At 40.9% G+C, this 24,111-nt stretch overlaps 1 protein-coding gene across 6 annotated transcripts in view; it reads right to left on the bottom strand.

The window, feature by feature from the left end:
* The window catches only part of rfx2 (regulatory factor X, 2 (influences HLA class II expression)), a 56,994-nt gene extending 39,151 nt beyond the window's left edge, over positions 1-17,843 (bottom strand). Inside the window, exons 1-10 of one of the 6 annotated variants that reach the window (XM_068319791.1) lie at positions 17,683-17,843; positions 8,713-8,821; positions 7,981-8,070; positions 6,884-6,966; positions 5,681-5,951; positions 4,485-4,559; positions 3,439-3,620; positions 3,125-3,244; positions 2,218-2,339; positions 1,756-1,874 (exon numbers count right to left, since the gene is read on the bottom strand). In XM_068319791.1, coding sequence (XP_068175892.1) covers positions 1,756-1,874; positions 2,218-2,339; positions 3,125-3,244; positions 3,439-3,620; positions 4,485-4,559; positions 5,681-5,951; positions 6,884-6,966; positions 7,981-8,070; positions 8,713-8,821; positions 17,683-17,828 — 1,317 coding nt within the window. In that variant the 5' untranslated portion in view covers positions 17,829-17,843. Of the gene's footprint in view, positions 1-1,755; positions 1,875-2,217; positions 2,340-3,124; positions 3,245-3,438; positions 3,621-4,484; positions 4,560-5,680; positions 5,952-6,883; positions 6,967-7,980; positions 8,071-8,712; positions 8,822-8,930; positions 9,519-17,656 lie in introns of those variants that run through there. The other 5 variants (XM_068319794.1, XM_068319795.1, XM_068319792.1 and 2 more) reach the window with 5 other exon arrangements.
* Between the last annotated feature and the right edge of the window lie 6,268 nt (positions 17,844-24,111).

Here is a 24,111-nt window from a genome sequence, read left to right as displayed (position 1 = left end):
TTCTCTATCTGGCAACACACGCACTTGCCGCGGGGGATCTTGTTACACAGGCGGTGTAGACTCCAATCACATGATATGTTTTTGCTTCCTCTCCGGCAGTTGCTGTGGCAACCTTGTTTACGGTTGCCCCCAGCAACAAGTCAAACAGAGGACTCCAAAACAAAAAAAGGAGAATTCCCCCATTCCCTCCAAAACAAGAGCGTTTTCGCCGCCGCGGTTTTCCAGCGTTACAGGAAAAAACAGCGCGCTTTGAAACAAATAGTTTTAGAGGAGGAATAACACACACGTTCACTTGCACAAGGGCAGACGGACGAACGGCCCGCAGCGCAGATTCCTGAAACTTAACCCTTAACATCGGTGCGCACACACACGACACACGTAGATGCACGCTGTGATTTGTTGCTCTCTACTTTCAATTAACATCTAATCGTTTTGAGTTGAACAGAAATTTTAAGGAGCAAAATGACACATGAATATTTTAAGTTACAGCAACAAAAATAAAAAGTTAGTGAGGGTCTGCACACAAATCTGAATACACCCCCGATCAAACAGATCAATCTAAATGCATAATGAATAAGCTTGTTGTTTTATTGAGGTGCTGATTTGTTAACTTTATTCGTGCTGTAGCTTAAATGAAGATCAATAAAAGCCTGGGCTCATGTGTTAACAGGCCACTGTGGGCCAACAAAGAAGTGGAGGGGGGTGAAGAAAAAAAAAAGTAAAATGCATAAACTGTGAACACACAGAGGCAATGAGAGGCGGGTGTGACAGAAATGCGTCAGCAGACAAAGACAGGAACCCATGCACCCGTCCAGAGACAAGACAACACAAAGGCCCCGGGGGGAGGCCACCACAAAGACACCAAGATGTCCACCCAGAGCGCTGAAAGGTTAATTGGCATGTCTTGAAAGCTGCACCGAGATGAAAAGACGGCTGGAACAAAGGGAGCGTGGTGAGACTGGACAACGGGAGGGCAGGGATAATATGATAAAGCCAGAGCTTCGCTGCTTTAATCACAGCCTGTAAAGCCCTCACGTTGTAATATTCAGTATTATTCCTAGTCTCCTTATTCCTGGTGTGTTTCATCCTGGGTGGAGGAAGGAGGAGGGGGAGGGGTGGTCTTCTGAAATGAACATACAATAAATTATTTTCCTAGATTTTTCATCACAATTCAGCTCCTCACAGTCGAGGCTGGACACCTGTTGGCTCACAGCGAAGCGTTTTGTGACTACCGCTACGATTTAGATCGATTCCAAAAGGCTCATGAAATAAAATTGTATTTGCTGGGGGTTGTTTTCAGATGTGGATTACAGTGTTTTCATGTGTTCTAGAGAGTAAAAGCACGTCTGCTTTGGTAGGATCAAAATAAAAAAACAGCGACAGTCATAGAGGAAACAAAGGAAAAGGTCACTGAGGGCGGCGGAGCGGCTCAGTGATGTGATTTCGGACAAAAAAAAAAAGGAGGTACAGAAAAATAACACACCAGAATCAGGATACACACACACACACACACACACACACACCTGATCTGATATAATGCTAACAGCTCATGTAGCCTCGAGCAGCTAGCATCCAGCAGAGAGGAGGGGGAGGCTCACTTTTTCACAACCCCCACATCCCCATATCAGTTTGTCAGCCTTTGTATGTTTAGCCTTCGCTATTTATCAGCATACCGAAGCTTGAAATTAATATGTGGTCAAACTTTCTAAAGATAGTGGAAGGTACGATGTGCATGACGGACGTCACGTGACGTACCTCGCAGTGGTCCCTGTAGAGCGTCTGCAGCTTCTTGATGTCGTTCATGCTGATGCGTTCAGGGAGAGGCTGCGTGCCCAAGGCAGGGGGGTGAAACGGAGGCAAGGAGTGTGACATGTCTGCGTAGAGCAAAAATACAAACAGGTCTCATTGAATGACAGTAACACACACACACACATTACCTTATGACCTCTGGAGAGGGAACCTAAATGCTAACTGTGACATCTTTATCAGCTCAGTCTGCACCAACACAGAAACAAAACCTTGGACAGTTTGAGCAAACCAGATGGCTGATGGTTGATTCAACAAACCTGACAGTTACTGTGTGTGTTTATAACATATGTTTGAGTAAATCAAACACGATGGTCAAACAGATTCCACTTGGATTCAAATAGAACAAAAACAACATCATCGAGGAAGAAGGCAGTGATCAGAAAACAGCCGGCGTGAGGAAGACCTTACCTATGTACTGCTGGTGGTGTTGGCTCTGAGCGGCCACTGACTGCTCTGGGGTGCTGCTACAGTGCTGAGAGCTCCCACACAGGCTGTCAGACATGCCGTCAACCTTCTGCAGAGGTTTGAACCTAGGAGGACATCACCTCAGGGTTAACTGTTTGACAGGACTTGGACAGCAAGGATAAGAAAGAATGTGGGTCTGAGGGCCAGGCGGCACACACCCTGATGGCGTCTAAGAGTAAAATACACCCGTGTATTTTGTGTTTTTATATATAAACCAGCCGTTCAGCTGAGTTCCACCACACCGTCTCTGACTGAAATATTCCAGTCTACTCCATCCACCAGAACAGTTACGTCACCAGTGTGCTTTGCTGTTCTTGCAGCCACACCCATCAGTGATGTCATGGTGCACTGACACCCCGTGGGGTAAACTTCTACATTTCAGATCAGGAGGTGCATTCAGTTGTTCTTCAAACCTGAGCAGGATCATCTCCACATGAAGCTGACTTTACCAGGACATCTGTGATTAGTCCAAACATTTCACAACCGGTCAATGAAAGAACCTTTTTCATACAAAACTAAACATGAGCACTATGTGGTGGCCCTGACTACAGTTTGGTTAAATATTTGGGCAACTGTGAAAGGAAATGAAAAGGGTGAAATAAAGACAACTTCAAGAGGAATAGGAAAAGTTAACTATGATAACGATGTAACAACGACATGTAAACAATAACGAAATCAAACTAATACATTAACTTTGTTTTTTTTTAAATACCCAGAAACTATTTATTGCAACAAATGAAAAATACTCCAAAAAATGGCACTGAACAGAAGATTCTTGAAAGATGTGACAGAGAGTGAGACAAACTGGAAGGGAAGGAGGGAGACAGTCCGACAGGGAGAGAATGCTGACCTTTGTTTCTGGTGGACAGGCTGCTGCCTCATCGCCATATACTGGCTGTCCTCCTGCAGTCGGTTGAGCGGCGAGTCCGGCTTCACTCGGATGCCGTAGTAATGGTACTTCGAGTTGCCTCTGGTAGATTCGGAGAGAGAAACGCCAGTGAGGAGGAGAGGACTTGCAATCAGCGTAATCACTATCATTACACTCTTCCATCAGCAAGTCTCCCATGCTTATAAGCATCATCATATTCGTCACATCTATAATGGCTACATGATTACTGTTATCAGCATCTTCAGCTGCTGCGACATCCGTCTTCCTGTTTGTACCTGGTGCCGAGGCGGCGGGTCCTCAGGCCCATGAAGACGGAGCGGATGAGCTTGCCGAAGGAGGCCGCGTTGACCGGATCCAGTTTCTGCTCCTGACAGTGACGTAAGTAATGGTTGTACAGGGAGCAGCGGGGCAAACTCACGCCCTCCGCCGTCTCGTAGTTGTCCAGCAGCCACTGCAGCTAAAAAGACAGAGAGAGGAAGAGACAGCGGTGCCGTGAGTGAGGCCCTGGCGCATAACGCTGCACTTTGATGTTCACCTGTCCAGAAATAAAAGAGGAGCAGTGGATCTTATGATCAAGACACACATCACACACACACACATCATGCAGTAGCCTGTTTTAAAATCAACTGCACTCCTGCACTCTTTAAAGAAATAGACTACGGCATGAGGAATGGATGATTGAGTGAACCGTCAAGTATAGTTCGAGCGACATTTTCTATTGAGCACATGTCAAAGACAGTCAGCACTGAGCAGGACGTGGTGTGTTCTATCTGTAACAGCACAGACCTAAGGATTTAGCATAAAATGCAATAATTTGCAAGTCAGATTTAAAGTTGATATGTCAAATACTATTCATACATTCATGTTATGGAGATTATAGAGTTGCGCGACGACAGCTGAGGTTAAAAAGTTAGAATGTAGGAAAAAATCATCCAAACCACACATTTCCCACGTGTAGGAAAAAAGTCTGGAAAGACTATATTTCATGGTATTTTAATGAAATGTAGTTATAACTAAGTGACAGCCTCCCAACGAGATGAAGAAGAGGTTACACTGCAAAATCTGTGTGCATCAACTTGAAACATCGATTTAAATTCATGCAGGGACATTTAAAAAGGATGCATTCTTCAAAGCGTTCAAAGATGACAGCTAATGGAGTCAATAATGTCTGACAGTGGCATCATGCAGAAGGGAAAGCAGAGCTTAGCCTGTAGGTAGTGTGTTCACCTTTACAGAACACACTGCCTAAAGGTTCACATTTCTTTTCTTTTTTTTCCTTTTCCTGCATGTCCTTGTTCAAAAAAGTTCCTTGTTGACTTACATGGCTGTTGAGCAGGCTGCTTTTGTGACTCGCAATTCCTTCAGACTTTTGGAGGTTTTCAATCGCCATTTCAAGCTAAAGTAGGAAGACGCATGCAAAAAACAAAAAACAAAAAGAGGACAAGGACGAGGGAGGAGGCAGGAGAGTAAGAGATAGAAAAAGAGAAGGGGACAGAAATAATAAGCAGGGGGGGTATATGTAAAGAAAAGAACACACACAAGAAACAAACAAAAAAAGAAATAAAAGAAATAGGACTGTTAGAGAGCAGCCAGATCTCTGCATTTCCATTAAAATCAGTCAGTGTTGCAGCCAAATCCATTATTGACTGACAAAAGCATGCAAATCAAGGGACTCATTGGGTTAAGCTGCTCAGTGAAGATTGGCGTTCAGACCCGCTAATATGTATGCAAATAGGAACCACAAACAGGAGCAGAGGTCACATCAAGTTTTGAGACACAAGGTCAACAATGCTTGGCCCTCCCCTTTTCCATTTTAATCGAATAATTTACACCAGGTAATATGTGAAAACTTGAAAGTTAGACAAGGGAGATGCGAATATAAAATGAACCAAAAGCAAAGTGAATGGCAAAACATTCAGTTGAGCCTTAGAGGAACCGAGTCAAAAAAAAAAAAGAAAAGAAAAGATGTGCGGTGTTGCAGCCAAACTGGAGACATTGAAGAAAAGGAAAAAGAGGCCCGGCAGCGTTCCAAAGCTTAAGAAGGCTCCAGAGGGCTCACGGCCAAATGGTAATGAGCCCCAGGGGTTGATTTGTTTCACAGGGCGCTCAAGTGCCTGTGAAAACCTCTGAAACAAGGCAGCGCTGAATTATTTAAGTCAGTGTCCCGATTCTGCGGGCTCTCTGCCTCGCTCAGCTCTGCTTTCTGCGTGTTAGTTAATGCAGAGCTGGAGGGTCCAGAATCAGGCTAGCGCTAACCCTACATGACTCCCTCGTCTTTAAGGCTTAGCTTTCTGGACGCAGGTTCAGGCAGCGGTGAGCATCTCAGAACGCCGTGTGGTTATGGGGATCTCCGCTCACTAAGAGGTCACAGAAACAACTTGATCATGTTCTTTCTTTTTGCCTGTCGGCTACGTAGCATGTGAAAAAAAAAAGACAAAAATCTCTCTAAACATATCCCATCAATCATCACCTTCTATTGGAAAGTTCCACAGACATATTGGGAGGGGTGCTGCTCACCATAGCCGAGGAGGAGCGTGACGAGTGTGATATGTGGTTACGGTTTCCCTCCATGCTTCCTCCATGGATTAAGTAAGAGCTTCCACTGGAAATGATGTGGCTGCTGCCGACATCCATGGCAATGCCCACCATGCCATGAGGGGACAGCCCACCGCTGGCGGAGGAGACCACCGTGGTGACGTGTGACCCTCCGGTCTGGGAGTCAAAGTAGGTGCCGCCGCTGTTCTGCCCATACAGCTGAGCCTCCGGATTGTAGGAATACGCCGCTCGGCTGGGAGAGAGATGATAGCTGTTAGTGTCTAGTTATGTCATCCCACCACCATGATAAAAGTGTGTTTCATGACATTTGAAGAACTTTTAAGAAGGCCACGAGCACAAGAGCAGTTCATGGTTATTCTATTATAGCCAGTGTTTTGGGTCATACAATACATATTCTTATTAAAGTACGCAACAGCCTGCTGTTATCAGGCTGGGCAAGGAAAATAACTTTGGCCTCAATTAGGAATCACTTTAGGTTAGGAGTTCAAATATTGAGAAAAGTGGTGAGGATAGTCTTCATCCAGCATCCATTCACACACCGGTACCAGCTCTACTCCACTCTAATCAACTCAGGTGACGTTCCAAGTTCACGCTGTGTATATACTAAAGGAAAGGTCACGTGAAACACTCGTGTGACTGATTGATTACTCTGCTGATCATCAGCCGCCGTACCTAAGAAGCAGCACTACATTAGCGGCGTAACATTTGTTTTACCGCTGCTGTTATCGGGTGTGTCGCCTTCTGATTGCCAAAGAGAGGATTACTAGACGGGGGGATGAGAGGTGTGTGTCGTTTTTGAAGACTATGCTACGGAGGTGTCACGCTGAGTTGCCATGACGACCAGCTACACTGAGGCGGTGGTATTGTCTAATGGAAAGTGATCTATGGAAAAGTACTTGATACCACAGCTGTATGGAGTCGAGTAGAAATGCGGCTAAAGACAAACATCGTGTGTGTTGTTGTTTACATCCTACAAATATTCAATACATATAATGGCTTCCATTTGTAAACAAAGTTATACAAGCACTAAAACTTGTTGTAGTTATAAATAAAATATATGCTTGTCTGAGTAGAATTCACTTCATTCAGTTTCAGTGTCCTTCACCTACATAAGGTGACACATATTACCTGTTGCATCTTGGGAGTAATCAAAACATTGCTTACATAGTTCCATTTGTGTACACAGCTTCTCCACTTTCTCCTACATATTGGACTTGGGATGGGTAGACATGTTGCACCTGCTGCACCTGCAGGAAGACAACAGGAAACAGGAAATCAAAGCAAGAAAAGAAAAGAAATTCAGATAACTGTCTATTTGTGCAAATTTAATTTAAATTTCATATACATCTGGAACAGCAGTCGAGTCTTGTTAAAACATACAGGCACTGCGTAAAATGAGGGTGGGTGCGACCATAAAGTGCAGTGAAAAAGTCTGCACACCCCTTGGTTTTTACATGATCCAGTGATTTGTAATTTAAAAACGTAGTTGGTGACTGACGGTAGTTAAACTTTGTACCAACACAGATTTAAGTCGTTTAATGTAGGGCAAGCTTGATTTGACAAACATCACACCTGATAAGGAACGCTTTACTGAAGCAGGGCAATGATGAAAAGCAGGTTAATGAAAAGTCCAAACGCTATTGGCTGAGGTTGAGGTGTGTGAAATCACCCATTTAAGATTGGCTAACAACAAGCTATCAGTTCCTAGTTTTCATCATTGGACGCCAACATCACAAATTGTTTTCTTGGGTTTGGTTCAAGCCCCCAGGAATCGCCAGGTTCTGCAGCAACTTCACATTATACCCTAGGATGCAGCTAAGGACAAAATCATAATGAATACACTTATTTTTTTCAAAACTTGATATAATAACATTTTTTTTGAAAGCTACAAAGAGTTGTGTAGACTATCACCCATCTGAGGGAGCACAGGAAGCAGGAGCGATTGAAAGAAAGGGCCATCGTGTTTGGAATCTTCTGAGTTTCATTTTTAACACAAACAAGGTTTGGTTACATTTTTATTTGTGTACTATTTCATGCATTCAAAGGTCACACTAGAGCCCAAAGTATATTCTGCCTGAATTTGTGAGTAAAAAGGCTACATGCTTATTCTGATTTCATTTATTTCACTGAATTGTAATAAATTGAATCACAGCCTCTAAAGAAGGTCAAAATACTTTAATTAAAAAATAAAAGAATTCAAAATGTCAAGGGGTGTACAAATATTTCCACAGCACTGTACATGTATGTACAGCACTGTGTACCTGCTGAGCGACCTGTTGAACCCTGGGTACTGAAATCTGCTGTACTTTTCCTTCCTTTTGAGCTGAGCCTGTGGCTTGAACCAGCACCCTCTGTGTGGATACAAGACATAACTCAATTACACAGGTATTCAATCACACAAACACACACACATGCACACACACACGCACACCTTTGTAAAAAGCAGTCAAGACAACATGGGAAAGTGCAGACAATGCCACCCTACAAGTATTTTAGCTGTGCTGACAGATTTCTTTGTCGGATACAGCGTTTTCCCTGCAGTTACAGTAAATGGAGACGCGTATAACAGTAACATGTTTACACTGTGTTCTATTGATTGTGTTTACAGCACTGTCACTTTTCTAGGTCCTCAAGTGGTCGTGGTGAATTGGATGTGCTACTGCAGAGAGGAAAGGAAAAGTTTTGGTGGATGACAGTACACAGGCCCATGAAGCACTTTGCATATTAGAAGCTGCATTAAAAGTCTTTTTATTTATTGTATATAATAACGCATGTGTCCTTCCAGGAGACATTCTGTCAAATATTGTACTGTATCTTTTCAGACACCATGTGTAGGAAATCTTAAATCCAGAATGGCTTGTTTGGTTTCAAAAATACTACTGCTTTATACTACTGGAATTCAACTGGGAACCCCAAAAAACTTTAACCTTAACTGAATACAGACCTACTTTCCCCACTATCAGAGTACTAGCAGGGAAACGCTGGTGCCCTACCTGCTGGGAGGCGGGAACAGGCTGTACAACAGGAGCCTGAGCTGATGAGGACGTCCGCAGCGTCGCCACGCTGGTGGCGGTGTCCGACCCTCCTTCGGAGCTCTGCATGCTGGGACGCAGGAATAGGAAAAGAGAAAACAATGTGAGTAGGAGGGAATATAACGCCAAACAGGTAACACACAAGTTTGAAAGGAAATGGTAACATCAAGTCTACACACACAGAAAACCAAGTGGAATAAATGTGCTTCCATCCCTTCTTTCTTGGAGCCACCAGGGTGTTCTCGGTGCCCGCAGTGGGTTTGGCTTCACAAGGTCAGACTGAGCCAGTGAAGTTCTGATGCTCACAAGTCGCCCACCTTTGACCTTAATCACTGGCTGCCCAACAGGTTACCAGCAGTACTGAAGTGGTCCCTGAGGACCAAACCCGCCACTGCAACTCAGTTTTCCACTGGGGGACAATGTGCACAGCATAGCAAAGGGGAGCTAAAAATGGAGCGGCACAAAGGCTTTTTCAGAAACGAACAGAGAGCTGAAATCAGGCAGGGGACGGGACAAGAATGGAACTGCGAGGGGGAATAAGCGGATACAAGACATCACCACTTTGTCGGGGGGAAAAAAGAAAAAAGATGAAGGAGGAAGAGATGAAGATGGCGGTGGGACTCCTGCTCTGATGATATCCAGCGTTTGTTTCCAACCAGAGTCGCTCTCCGAGGGCTCCAATAATCCAGCTGATATGAGGAAATTCCTCAATGCTTTGTAAACGTTTGTCGGTTGCTATGGTGAGGAAATCCATGACGACCACCCCCAACGCAACCCCCTCCCTTCTGCCACCCCCGCCTCCCCCATTTATGAAGCTCTTGCAGAGGAACTTTCGAGTGCGAAAGCAAAGAGGAGAGGGGGAGGAGGATTAGAATAAGGGAGAGAAAGGAGAGGGAGATACGCCACAGTTGGGGGGGGGGAGTTGATGAGCAGTCTTAGCTTTAAGGCAAAAATCCAGCAGTAGGTAGACAAGAACCTGGTGCTTAGCGCAAAACGGCACAAGACGCAGCTTGTTCCAGACATTCAGCGATTAGTCACAAAGCATGACCTGCAATGTTATTTCATATTAATGGAAGAGGTCTGACTAACACTCAAGGTTCATAAGCAATAAGAAACAAGCAACAGGTGCAACTATCCTTGGCTTCCGGCCTCTCCAGGCCCTGCCTACACTTCCTGATTGGCCTAAGCCAAAAAAACATACTTAGAATTTCGATTCGGGCTCCTGCTTACATAAAAATTAAAACGCAACCCTTCCTGGAGCGATTACATCAGAGGACGCGATCTAAATTTGTCTCTACAATTCATCTATAAATAACAAGGCAACCTTAGACCATGTGGCAAACGGACAGAAAGGGGGATAACAACAGTGAATATGGCAAGTCTTTGCATTTAAACAGGAGATGTGAAACAGGGAAATGAGTAACCACATATAAGAGAACAAAACAGAACTAAATTCACAAAACCACCTTAAAACTAACCACAAAGGCCTAAAAGTTTGAACGCCAACTTTCACCTGAGTGAAAGTCGTCGACATCAGGAGTACCTTTAGAGGGTATTTAGGGTGAGGGTGTACCTTTAAGATACAAAAGCAACAGCTTTGGGTGTGCCACCACTGACATTTTCCACATGTGGATGTTTTGCCACAGGCTTCTCTCTGCCTTCATGACTAACAGAGTGAAAGAAGCTCATGTTGAAATTCCTGATATGTGTCAATCTTCACAAAATCCTGGGCAGCCCAGAGTCCATCCTTGATGTATTTCTCCCAACAAAAACACTTCGAATCAAAATGACTCTACCAAGGAGGGAATGTATTTAAAGATTTATAAACCAAACATCTTATAAAAGCAAGGAATTCTTCTAAACATTGTCAATTACATTATAAATTAGCATCAAACAATCTCTTCATTTATCTTCAGACTTCAGGATGTAACACAAGCCTGGGGGATTCTGTCATGCCACAATGGGGTGGGTGACACATCAAGATGGCGGATGATTAGGCAGCGCAGTGCTAACCGGCATGTTTTCATCCATTAAAGTCCCATTAAAGCACTGACTTTAATATGCATGATGACGTGTGTCAAATTTATGGACTGGAGGAGAGAGAGGCAGGAGACAGTGCTCACAAACGGGAGTCTTTTAGCCAAGTTTTCAGGGAACGTAAAATTTTTTTTTTTAAAAACGCAAATTCCCCACAAACAGTTTCAAAAAGCATAAGCACAGATCTCAGAATGAGACTTGACATACTACTGTGAAACCAGCTCCTCTGGATGTTCTGCTGTGTGAGGCCAAACCATTCCTGCCTCCGACCCGGAGACAACTTCTCACACATTTCCAGTTTCACGTCAGGTCTGTGAACCTGGTGTCATTCATGCAAATCCCACAAGAACTGAAACAAGACACCCTTTTTTCAGGAGTTTTAAAAACTACACAGGAAAAAGAAGCTACGAAAAGTTCGATTAATGCTTTAGCATAGGCTATACAACATTACCACTGTAGACAAGACCATCTATCACTAATAGATCCCCCTTGAACAGGGCTCAATCAGAGAAAAATACATACAGATGTTCAATTAAAAGCAGGAGCACACAGTCTTGGCTCATGTTTGCACAGGCCCACATTGTTTGCAGAGCAACAACTGTTGCTAGTGGCAACACCGTCCACTCCCGTTTCCAGGAGCCTGTTGCTATGCAACCAACAGAATACATCCCAAACCAAACAATGCCATCCCCCCACCTGATCAGTTCATTGCACGCTAAGTAGAAACTTACCACAATAAATAGTATGTAAGCTTTTAATTTTGAACACAGGGGACGGTGGAGGCATGGAGATACGTCTGTGTCCGTTCTGTAAAAATGTGAAGACTTTATGCTGGTTTGGGCTGGATTGAAGACGACAGAATGAAGGGTGCTCTGTTTTGTAACTACTGTGTGCTCAAAAGGAGGAGGAATGTTTAAGTCATCAAGTAAACAGTCTATTCTTCGAGGTTGCTTTACAGTCATGATACAACCCAAAAACAACACTTCCAAAAACCATTTGAGTCCTTCCAAAGTCCCTTGGGCAAAAAAGATCATGAAATAGCTTTTCAAGACTAAGATTTCCCTCAGCTGAGGGCTGGATAAAACAAACACTTCTTGATTTTAAAGGGACATCTATGGGGAGAATCAGTTTCACACTCTGCAGATTAATGCCTGTCATACAGGTCTTTACATACATTTGTATTTATTGTTATTTGATCGGTTGAAATTAGAATTACTCTTGACCGGAGATCTCACAGGATCACAGAGGCACACGCGGCGCTCACACAAAGAGCAAATTAAGATATGATAAGAGATTTCCACAATAGAGGTTGTTCTTCAAGCCTGTCTCATTCATTCATGGCTAATCCAATCAAGGCAGCTCTCGGGGTCTGGAGATGGAAGAGTCTGAGAGGGGGAGAGAGAGAGACGGGAAACGGTAGACGCCAACCACCAAACGTCCCCTCTCCTGCTCACCCCCCCCCACCCGTGACCGTCAGCACAACCTGTCCACTCTGTCATCGTGTGCGCTGCAGGCCTGGCAGCCACGGAGAGGAAGATCAAACCATTGCCATGGAGATGGTGTGTTTGCCTATGCTCTGCAACTGCAACCCCCGACACCCCCCTCCACCCCCAACCACCCCACCTCTTCTAACCTTTTCCAGATTTCCACTGGCCCCCACCTCCAATGAGCTCCAGCCCTCATCTTTAACACTGGCGCACAAAAATACCATTATTATAATGTGACGTTGATTGTTTGATGACTCACGTCCTTGCTTTTGCTTAAAGAAAGGATATAAAGAGTAGATAAACCTGGAAATGCAATCATCTGAAAGTTGACATTGCATTGAGGTGCACGTAAGAAGTAGCTCTTCATAAGATATTGGAGAAAATCTATTTGAAAATCCACTTGTAAAGATGAGATGTTTGAAGTCGTGCATTATACTCGTGTATAAGACTCATTTCTTGGTTCCCGGGACACAGCTTACGTTTTCCACCTAAGTTTATAGAACCTGTCAACAAACAAATACGAACTAAACCATCAATTATCAGCTGAAACTGCAAACACAGCCTACTTGCCACTGGAAATGTTTCTCTCTAGCTGAAAATTTTCAAGTAGCGACTGCATTAAATCAAAATCAACCACCATCACTGGCAATTTGGAGTGATTTAGTAACCTAAGGCTACAGTCTAGCCCAGACTTGTGTCCGATTCTACCAAAAAATAATAAAACTCACTCTAGATGCATAAAGCTCACCGTAATCTTCTTAAATTTGCTCTCTTAAATCCACAGCGTTTCCAATCTGTGGATTTGGAAACACTACATTCTGCAGGAATTACCTCAGATGCTGGCAGTGAACCGTCTTGATCTTGACCGATGAACCTAAGATATGACATCTGTGACGCTGGAAGTCTGTCCTTTTGGCAAGCATTCATTCTGTACAAGATATGACGCGGAGGAACACTATACTGTATCCACAGTAGGCAAAATTTAACAAAAACAATGAGTCACCAGTTAATTTGAAGACGTATCCTTATGTCTTCTCTTCAAACTGATCCTCACTGCAGACTCAGATCTGAACTCTTTCACCCTAAAGCCATTACAAGACAGGAGATTTTAACCACAGCTTCACGTTGTAACTCACGGTTGATAAAAAAGATAGTTGTCATAGAGAAACGTTTCATTAGCTCCGTTACCATGGCATCTAATGTGTTAAATAGAAAGGTTTTCTGGTGATTTAACCTGCTATGGTGCATATACATCAAATAACTGCATTAATCTTTCAAATTAACACAACCTTAACTCACTGTTTACAATCCTTCACATAGATGCTACAGGCAGTGTGGATTTTAATGATATGATCTGTGCTAAGGTATAGAGATGTGTCTTATTCTGTGGCCGTTTACTATTTATTCATTATTGACTTAACTAAGAGATCTTTCATTTCATAAAGATGGCAAAGGCCAGTGACATCATTCACATATTGTTGATCTAGATGTTTACATTTGACCAAACTTTATCCGGTTGTTGTTTCTATACCTGTTTAACTGAATGACCTCTTCACAAAAATTTCTAAAATTTTACCTTTCGAAGATCAGAGTCCAATTCCAGATTATTGGAATGCTTTAAAAAAAATAGCAAAGCGTGCTGATTTTATATCAACTATATAGTTTAACATACAGCATTAACATTTGCTCTCCTTTGAAGTCAATGAATGGGTCGACAGGGTTCTGTATGGATCTGAGGGCTGAACAAAGGAGCATGCATTGAGCTGAAACCAGGTTGTTTCCACTTGAGACAATGGCATCCTCCGCCATTGTTCCCCACCAAATCTCCTAATTAAAAAGCTTATACCTGAGCTCTTCTTGGTATAGAGCTAACATATTCAAGGGCCAAGTACTGTCAGGATCTGGTTGAATCTCACCCCACCAACATTTCTTCTCCGTTAAATACAATGAAACAGCTTTACACTGACGTCTTTTTAAACCAAACAAACATCTCTTAGCAAACTACCCTAAAACTCCATACAAGAAAGGAAAAGTAAGGACAAGATTAGGGGGGGGGGGCTGCTACTATCCCTGTCTGAAAGACGAAAAAAAGGAGGAGTGGGGTGAGGGGGGGTTATTGTAATGCAAATGTCACTGCCTTGTCTGCTGTTTGTGGCAGGAAATTTAATTAGCAGTTGTGTGGCTGTGATACAAACAGGTGGAATGTTAAGAATGCTCATGAACACACACACACACACACACATACACACACACACACACACACATACACACACGCACACACACACAGAAAAACATTTCATTTAACAACGAGTTTCAACTTGTTGCTGCAGCCTGAGAGCCAATCAACGGCAACATTTTTTTGGTATATGACAGGATTTGTTTCTGTGTATCCTAGCAGCAAAAACCAACAATAACATCCAAAATCTTTGCGGCTGAACAATTTGATATCAGAGGCAGAAGGGCACAAAATATCCTTCCTTGCTACTGATTTGCATAAAACACAAACATCTTAAATGAGAAACCCACCACAATTACAATTACTATCGAGATTTAAACTGAAACATTTAAAGTCTACGAATTCTGCTATTATATTCCACTCAACAATCCCCACAAGGCATTCTCCATTCACTACTTCTTCTTTGCCCTATGAATTCCTAACATCCCTTAAACTTGCATTATGGGACAACACATCAAAACCACGTCAATAAGGGATAATAAAATGTGCAGCTGAGTTAGCAGTGTGAGATAAATGCAATACTACATGATCAACTCTAAACAGATGCTACGATTTGGAATGCAATGACCAGGTCTATATCTGTAGCAACCTAATGGTTTGAGAACATCTCCCAGAGGAAACAGTAGGCCTCATCCAGATAAGCTAAATACAGCATGAGCAAACACACACACACACACACACACACACACACAAGCACATCCACACAGAACATGTGACTAAAAGCTATGTCGGGTCACCCGTCGCCCGAGAGACAACTGCAGCTGTCCTATTGATAGCTGGACTGTACTTCACTGGAGTCCATTAAAGACTCTAATTGGCACATGGGCACTCTGCTATAAGCACAAACCATCCAAAGCTGTTTAAATCAAACATACAAGCAACTCCGAGGATGGTTTATTAAAGTTAGAGGAGTGGAGGTCAGCGATAAAGAAGAAGTATAGATGAAGCACAATTGTCTAAAAATCACAAATGGAGAAGCAGTCATTTCTGAAATGGACCAAAGATGATCAATCACTGACAAACAGATCAGTCAGAGAAATTCAGGACACAAAATACAAGAACGAATGAAGAAAGAAATATGCTCACACAAATAGTGTGAGCATATTTCTTTTTTCATTCCACCTCCACCTTCAATGCACATTAATGATTTTCTTTACATTACAGAAAGATACTGGAGTCCAAAATTATCCTCTCACCACTTAAACTTTGTTTAAATCTCTCTGACCACTATTTCTGTCGGACTTGTCTCTGCAAGCCAAAGCTATGCACTTTACCACAAAGGAGATAAAACAACAACAACAACCTGATCAAAAATACTGACTTTCCAGAAATAACATTTTGCCCTTGGCCTGATTCAGTATTTCAATGACTTGGGTGACCCTGTATTTGTTTATCATGTTGTCATGTAAATATAACAATGTCACACTTAAATTGGGGTGTTGAGCTGGGGGGGTTCACTGCAGCAGTCAGTTGTCTGACCAATTGAAGTAAAGCTTCCTTCACTTGCACTTCTGAACAAGCTGTGTCTCTATATTGAACTGTTAAAGGTTAGATACTAAAATAATTTATACGATTGTGCATCACCAATAATACATCACTATGAAGGAACAACTCTGTTCTTTCAACGTTAATATTTCATGTAAATACATGCTCAAAAATTAATATTTTGTGTATTAGTTGCAAGCAGCGACGGTGTTAATTGGATAAACATTCATGGTGTCATGATTCTTCCTGATGCATCACAGCAAACCTTTCATATGACCGAACACATGAAGGCAGCCTCTAAAAAGACAGTTAATGAGACTAAATTCATCTCAGGAGACAAAAAATGACATATTGCTGAAAAAAAGAGAAGGAAAACCACAACATAACTGTAAGTCTACTTAACCCTAAAAAATAAAGCAAAATTTAAAAAAAACAACAACTTAGTATTAGTAGTTAGTATAAAATTATTTATTTCTGGGTCTTTCCTCAGCAGAGCTGGAAAGATCACTAAACGAAGCACTTAAAAGATGAATGAGAAGCAAAACATGTGGTCCAATGATCAATTCAGCTTAATACCAAGTATAGACGAGCAATCCATTCAATGTCAGGTAAGAAAAGAACAGAAAAAAGGTACTTTAAAAATCCATTTCTAAAAGCGACTTCAAAAGCCAAGACAGCTGTGTGAATTATCCATCTTAGCACCACCTAGCTGCAACAGATCGACTTATTCAAGCTGTTTCTAACATGAATACAAGCAGAGAAACTTTGCAAACTTCGCCCTAATCGAATACCAAACGATCGCCTCAATGCGTTTGATTAGGAGGAATTATTTCATCCCCCCCCAAAAAAAACTACGGAGAGATGAACTGTTCATGTCACAATTTCACGTTTCCACACTTAAGGATGTGCAATTTTTTTAATTCACTTTCCGACTGAATTGGTGAAGGGAAACAAAGTGCGCGTTGAAATAAAAGTTGACGTTAAGCTTCAACAGAGTTCGGTTCCTCCACTCCGAGCAGAGACGTTGCTAACACTGGCTAGCTACGTTTCCACCTGCTTGAAAGCTGTTCGGAAAAGACGTCACCAAAGGAAAAAAAAAAAAGACAAAACAAACTGAAGTATTTCTGGCTGTGACGAATGAGAATGTCCGTCGTTAATAACGCAACACACAGAAGTTGAACCCAGCTGAAGTGTCTCTCATTCGCCGCTGCTAGCATAAGTTAGCATTAGCCCTAGCTTGACTAGCTGCCTGACCATCCGTCCTGCTAGCATTCAGCCGGGAGTGTATTCACGGTCTGCACGAACGACGCAACAAGTGTGAAGGGATGTCGACTCGGTTTTTGCAGTTGGAGAGACGTTGTTGGCTTCGCGTGGCGTGGAAGCAAAGTGCAGCCAAAAAAAAAAAAAATGATTCAGAGAGGACAAAGATTTGCTTTTCCACAGCGATACCGAGTGCGAGAAACAGTTGCCGGCCATAGGTGAGTGTGTGTCGGTGAAATCGAACAAGGCAAGCCGTTCTCAACTTGCGGCGGATGCCATGAAGAAGAGAAAGTTGTGTTGTGGAAAATACACCCAGACTTCTAACAACGCGCTCGAACACAGACGTTTCCTCTCCATAACCAGATAAATATACGAACTAAATTCTATAAAATATAGTCACCTTTGCCTTAAGAAAAGTTTTTTCACCTCTCTCCCTCTCGCTCGTGACTTCCAGATGCTGCTGCTGTTGCTGAGTGTTGCGCCCGTTGGTAAGTAACTGTCTCCACGGCTACAGTCACTATGGCGCGAGGGGGTCTCAAGGCAACTGTTGCTACCCTCGAATCATACGTCATCGCTCTCACTATGAAAGGGAGGGGCCAAAAGGACACCGGCCCCGCCCACTCAGATAGAGCCAGACGTTTGAACCGCTAGTCTCAGTTGCGGATGGGATTAAAAAACGTTATTATCTTAATCCCTAAAACCCTCTTTTCAATTTGTTTAAATAATTTGTGGATATTTAAGTGTTCTATCAATAACTAATCTACCAGAACTCTTTATATACTGGAACAAGAGTGAATAAAATAATTCAAAATGACCATTTCCTCTATAATTATGCAAAAAAAAAGAGTTTTCACTATTTTGCTGACATCTATTGGACAATATCTGCTTCAAAAATTTATACATCTGCACTTTTCAAATCTCGAATTGATTATTCCAGTGACACTACAAAGATTCGGATTTAGATTTTTCAGGCCCCTTTCAAAAACCACCGATAAGTGGGTTTTTCATATATGGACTGAATTTGTCAAAGCACAGTTCAAAAGATTAAAAATAAAACTCATTTGAAGCATATATCGTCAGCATGTCAATTTTTTGCTCAATTTCCAATCGTTAATTAATCATAGTAAAGAAGATTTTTTTTGTATAAATTTCCCATTTGTAGAAAAATTTGGGGCAGAGAAAAACTTGGCTGGGTTGGTCCTTGCTGGAACTTGGCATCCATCAAACACATTCCTTCAAGGAACTTTTGAAGTTCAGTGTATTGATTTAAACAACTTTTGATAAACCTGACCCGAATGAATGAGAACCTATACACAGCAGCACTTAAAAACGTAGCATACTTTAGACGGCAGATAAAGAAGTTGAAGTACATGATTGTCAGTGAAATGTTGAAAATTATAATGAAATAAACACAGTTATGATTGAATGTTTCTAACAGGCAACTAAACAGGCTTTGGAAAAAGTGATAAAAAAAATTGTTGGCAGCTGTAATGAAACGTGGACAGTTTGAGAAAGGAGGGAGAAAAAAATTAATCATTTTGAAAGAGTTATAGGAAGGAACAAAAGAACCAACCAATCTATGACGTGTTTCTTGTTATGAAAAAAGTTAACATAACTTTTCTGTTTTTATTTTGAAATTAAGAAAGATAGAATATACATGGCAATCTGAAATTCATTGGTAAATTTTTAAATCTTTATAATTAATAATAATACATATTGTCATGCAATTTCAAAAATACCATAGATGTTTCACAATTTTGAAAATATGGTTTAAAGATTTTTTTCATCCTCCCTAGTCCAGACTTGTAAAATAGATATAATAGTTTTTGATAGAAATCTGGTTCAGTATGGTTGAAATATGAAAAATACAGTGAAGTCTCCCTTTATCACTTTTTTTTTTTAGATTAAAACATTTCACAAATCTGAAAATTGATTTAGACGCTTCCAACAGGGAGGAGAAACCTTTAGGTAGACCCGGGTCTTGCTGAAGGGGATTACATATCTCATCCAGCCAAGGAGTGGCTCTGAATCCCCCCCCAGGTGGAGCTGGAAAATGTTGTTGGTGAGAGGGACATGAGAAATACCTGTCTGCTGCCACTTGCAACATGACCCTGGATTTGGAGAAGAAAATGTATGTATGTATGGAATTTTAACAACGGTCAAAACAAGTCTGCTTGTTGCACACCGATATGATTTTTACTTTTTATTTTCTTATTGCATAAGTGGAACCAACCATGTCCTCCTGTATTGCAGATTTTCGCCACACGGTGGCAGCATTTATCTATGTTGTGAAATCAGCTCCGATTGATAAAAACAAGACAATTCTGCAGGTACAACACGATGCAAGGATGGGTTGAGTTCATCCAGGTTACATTTAGTTTTATGACCAATAATATTTTGATCAAATCCTTTTAAAGCTAATCGTTGCATCTCAGATCATATCGAACTTTGAAAACATGTTGTTGTAGAATGATGGGTCATACACATGTTGAAAATAAAAACTTTCAAAGTCTATCTGTAATCAAAAAAACAAAAAAACAAAAAAAAATGTTTTTAATTTGACAATACCTGAAAGTACATCTACCGGTAATCAGTTATCAGAGTGTGCAATTTATGTTGATAACAGCAGCAATCCTCCTCCTCATAGACTGGCACAACCTCCTGAACACTTGGCATGAATTCTTTTTCCTCTCAGTTTATAAGTGGAATACATTTGCGCTTTAAACACTCTAACTATCCTGTAGGAATAAGGGCAGCAAGTAAATAAATGGTAGAATGTAAAAAAAATATGGGGCTAAACAGTAATGTATGAAAATATGGATTGGTTGGTGCTCCACCTTCATATTGCGACTGTTAGCAGGTCCCAGAGATATGCATGATGACCATCATAAAACTTTATAGAGGAATAAGTCGCAGCGCAAAAGTCGATATAGAAGCGACTGCTCACAGTTGCTCATTCACTTAAACTCTCAAGACCGACACATCCTCTTCCTGTGGTGAGTCGTACTATTTTCTGCTAATACATTTCTAGCCTGACCTTCTGGTGATCTTCATTCATCTTAACATCAATAAAACAAGTTGTTTTTAAACGCTTGTAAAAGATGCATGTTTTAATCTGGTTGATTTTAACATGTTAACATGTGAAAAGGTCCCATTCATGTTGAAAATTATAAAAATAAAAAACTTATTTGACCCAAATATAATGAATCAATGCAATTAAGTACTGAGGACTCACTGTATGAAAAGTGACTCTTCAGAACTATTTCCACTAAACGGTTAACGTCACAATGCTATCTGAAGAAGACTGTCTGGTCCATATAAGAACTGGAAAATGTACTGTAGCTGTTTTTCCGGTCTTGATTGAGATTTTTCTGACAACAAGGCCATATTTCCACTGCTAGCTATGTACGTCAGTATTGAACTCCATTGGCATCTGTGGTATTTTTTAAAATTAAAAATGTTTTTAAAACTATTACTGAGCTTGTCTGATCATAATCTGGTATACTGTAATTGCTTTGTTGTAATCCATCACAGCATTAAATTTTAAAACCCCTGATTTTACCCAAGATAAAGGATACTGTTTGAATTGTTAGAATTCAACATTTTCCACGAGTCTTATCCCTTGCCAATGTCTTTTTAGTATTATTTGTATTAATTTTATCTATAATATCGCTTTTTTTATAAATGCATAGAACAAAATACTTGTTTTATTTGGTTCTTTGTTGAATATTTAATATAGTTTTACTCCTCTACCATTCAGGTGGGAGTATTGATGCATTTACTCAATGCAGGACAGCATACACTGATAAATACTGACCATTCAATTCCATAGAAATAATGATTGTCTCCCAGGACTTCTTTCTACCGTCCTGAGGGGCTGAATTCAGACATGCAGCATTAAGGTATGCTCCTTCTGTTGCTTGAAACTAATTACAAAACGACTTCATATATACCGAGTGAGAACCGGTTTCCCCCTGGTGCGTTCAAAGCCACCTTCACTGCTTTACATGCAAATACAGGATTGACCTGTTAACTACATATTTTACCACCTTACTTTCCTCCATGTTGAAAAAGGTTTAATAAGTACAACATACCCTAATGGATATTTTTCTGTAAAATCACGATTTTAAATATTATATTTTGGGAGGATGTCATCCTGAATGCATAGCAAAGGACTGTTTAATCTTTAAACATGACACAAAAGTAATCCATCCATGTATATTACACTCCTTCTATGGTAACTTAACCTTTATCCTGTGTAAACGTAAAATATTTTATTGCTGAGACTGATATTGGAGCTACAGTCAGTTCCAGTAGTGAGAGAAAAAAACTCAAATATTCCACTTTAATCAAAAGTGATTTTAGACATGTGTAAAGACATGTGTATATACTGTATATTTACAAGTATTGTCATTAAAAAATAAAATACAAATGGTAAAACAACATGTTTTTAAGATAATATCACCTCTGAAAAAAGGAAGGCAATTAGGAATAACTGACAAAAATATTTTATGTAAATTAATAATATTATTATAATTCATAAATTATTTGTCAGTTACATTTAAAGTAAGAAATCAATATTTTATTCTACATTAGTGGACAGGTGGTATGGAGTAACACAAATGATAAGATACTGAAAAGCAAAATATTTGAATAGAGTACAAGTACTTCAAAATTGCACAATTGTTTTACAGTACTTGAATGGATGTTCTTTTCACTATTGATCTCAGCATTGCCTCAACAGTCTCGACAGAGCATGGTATGAGACGGAGCACGTCGTTACCCGACAGTAACCTCAGTGCAGGGTGCAGAAGCATATCCTGCAGCGTGTCAGTGTTTGCGCATGCGACGATTGTCATGTGATGCTGTGGTGTGGTGACTGCATCCTCATCTCTCATGGTGATTGGCTGAGCTTGATCATTCTATTTGTTGAAGTAACTTAAGCATCTATATTATTTCAGGCTTTCAGGCTGATCTTCTATCTGATCACAATTTTCAAGGATACATAAATGAATTTTTCTGTGATTTTTGAATTAAGCTTATTATACAGATGGTGACAAAAGAAAGAAGGTTAAATATAAAACGAGAGCTTAATGTTTAATGGGTCGTGCATTTTTTCCACCTTATCTTTTCATTAGTAGGGGTTAATGATTTTTTACCCGCACATACCAATGACAACTTACTGTTATTTGGAGTTACCACCTAAAGGTTAGTGTCGAAAGGTCTTCATGTCGGTCGATCCATACCCACACTCATACTCATACCCAGGCTCATGACCTGCTTCACTTCTTTATTTTTAGGTTGTATCAACCACCATTGTTTGCAAAAAGCAAACATTTTTTGTATGGGGAGTTTTCAAGGCTTTGTTTCCCTTCTCACTTACTTACTTCCTCTTTAGAAACAGTTATGGTTTGAGTACTCTGTGAATTAAGCCATGGCAGAAGGAACTGGAACTACAAGATCGACCTGTCAAACCTTGTAATTGCTTGACAGGCTTGATTCCTAACTTGAGAGCTACAATTTAGGTTTATGCAAGTATCATGGGAAGGTGTCACTCTTTTAAGTCTGACGCAAATCCCGTCTATCAAGGGAGACTTTTTTGCTCAGTGACCCACTTTGAACTTTTAATACCACTGTTGTGTTTTTGGCACAAAAATAAACACAAGTATTTATTCAATCTAATGAGCACTGGTGAGGCAAACTAAAATCCTTCACATAAATAAGTGTAAAAATGCCTTGTTGTTTAAATAACATCAAATGAAGGAACGTGCCTCTTTCTATTACTGCATTTTGCCGCTTTAAAGTTTTATTTGTCTGCTCTGCTCAGTACTGTTGTATTCTTGATGACAACAGAAGAGGTGGCAATGTGCCTATAAAACACTATGAAGGATGAGCTGCCAATGTTCCATATGTAAGTTTATAGGCATTTTCCATGTCTTGCTTGAATTACAGATGCACTGCCTTCAGTGCTTTCACTTTTTATTTTATAGCCAAATTATTACATTCTCTATTTCTCTATTCTCTATTTTTAAACAATTATAATTGTAAGGTACTGTAACTAATTTTTTGAAAAGACTCTTAACTCTTCACTGCCCTCTTGTGGATGCATCAATGTCAGAGTCGAAGACATAAAATAATGTGGTTGATGGATACGTCATTGAAAAGGACACATCTATTTTTGTATGTAGACTTAAAGTCAAGTGAAAGTCTCTGGCTGTATCATCTTTAGCAGAAAGTATGAATAGGCCGCCTTTACCAATGCATCAAGTGGTAATAAATAAAATAATTTCATAAAAGCTGCAGACTCTGATTAAATTTTATGGATCTGGATTTGCATCACATTTTGCACAATCATTGAAAGCAGAAATAAAATATCCAGTCATGCACCATCATTCATCCAAAAGAAAGTTCACTACGGTCAGTCTGGACCAGAAACCCATCCTGTCCTCAACTTTAATGCAAATCCACCGTATAGTTTTTCTGTAATTCTGCTGACACACGTATAAACGAGGAAACACGGATGAAAACATGTCCTAGGAGGAGGAAATGTAATGATTTGTTTTAATAATTCGGTCTGTAGGGTGTGGGTGTCTTCACATGGTGCATGACAATTATTTCAGTCGATGTAAAGTCATAAAGCCGAGTCAGCGCAGCTGCACGCCGGAGACCTCGGCTTACTGTTCGACCGAGAGTAACCTCAGCCGCATCGTGTGATTCTGTGTACAAGAGGAGGGGGCGGGGCCTCGGTTTCATAGCGTCATTTCTCAATTCTGCATATCCGGGCGTCCACTCCTCCCCCACCCCCCTCCCACCTCCACTTGATTCAATTGGCTCGCGTAGCCTTATTTGGAAAGT

The sequence above is a fragment of the Antennarius striatus genome, chromosome 7 (genome assembly GCF_040054535.1).
Source record: "Antennarius striatus isolate MH-2024 chromosome 7, ASM4005453v1, whole genome shotgun sequence".
Lineage (NCBI taxonomy): Eukaryota > Metazoa > Chordata > Actinopteri > Lophiiformes > Antennariidae > Antennarius > Antennarius striatus.
This window is presented reverse-complemented; position numbering and strand designations above follow the sequence as displayed.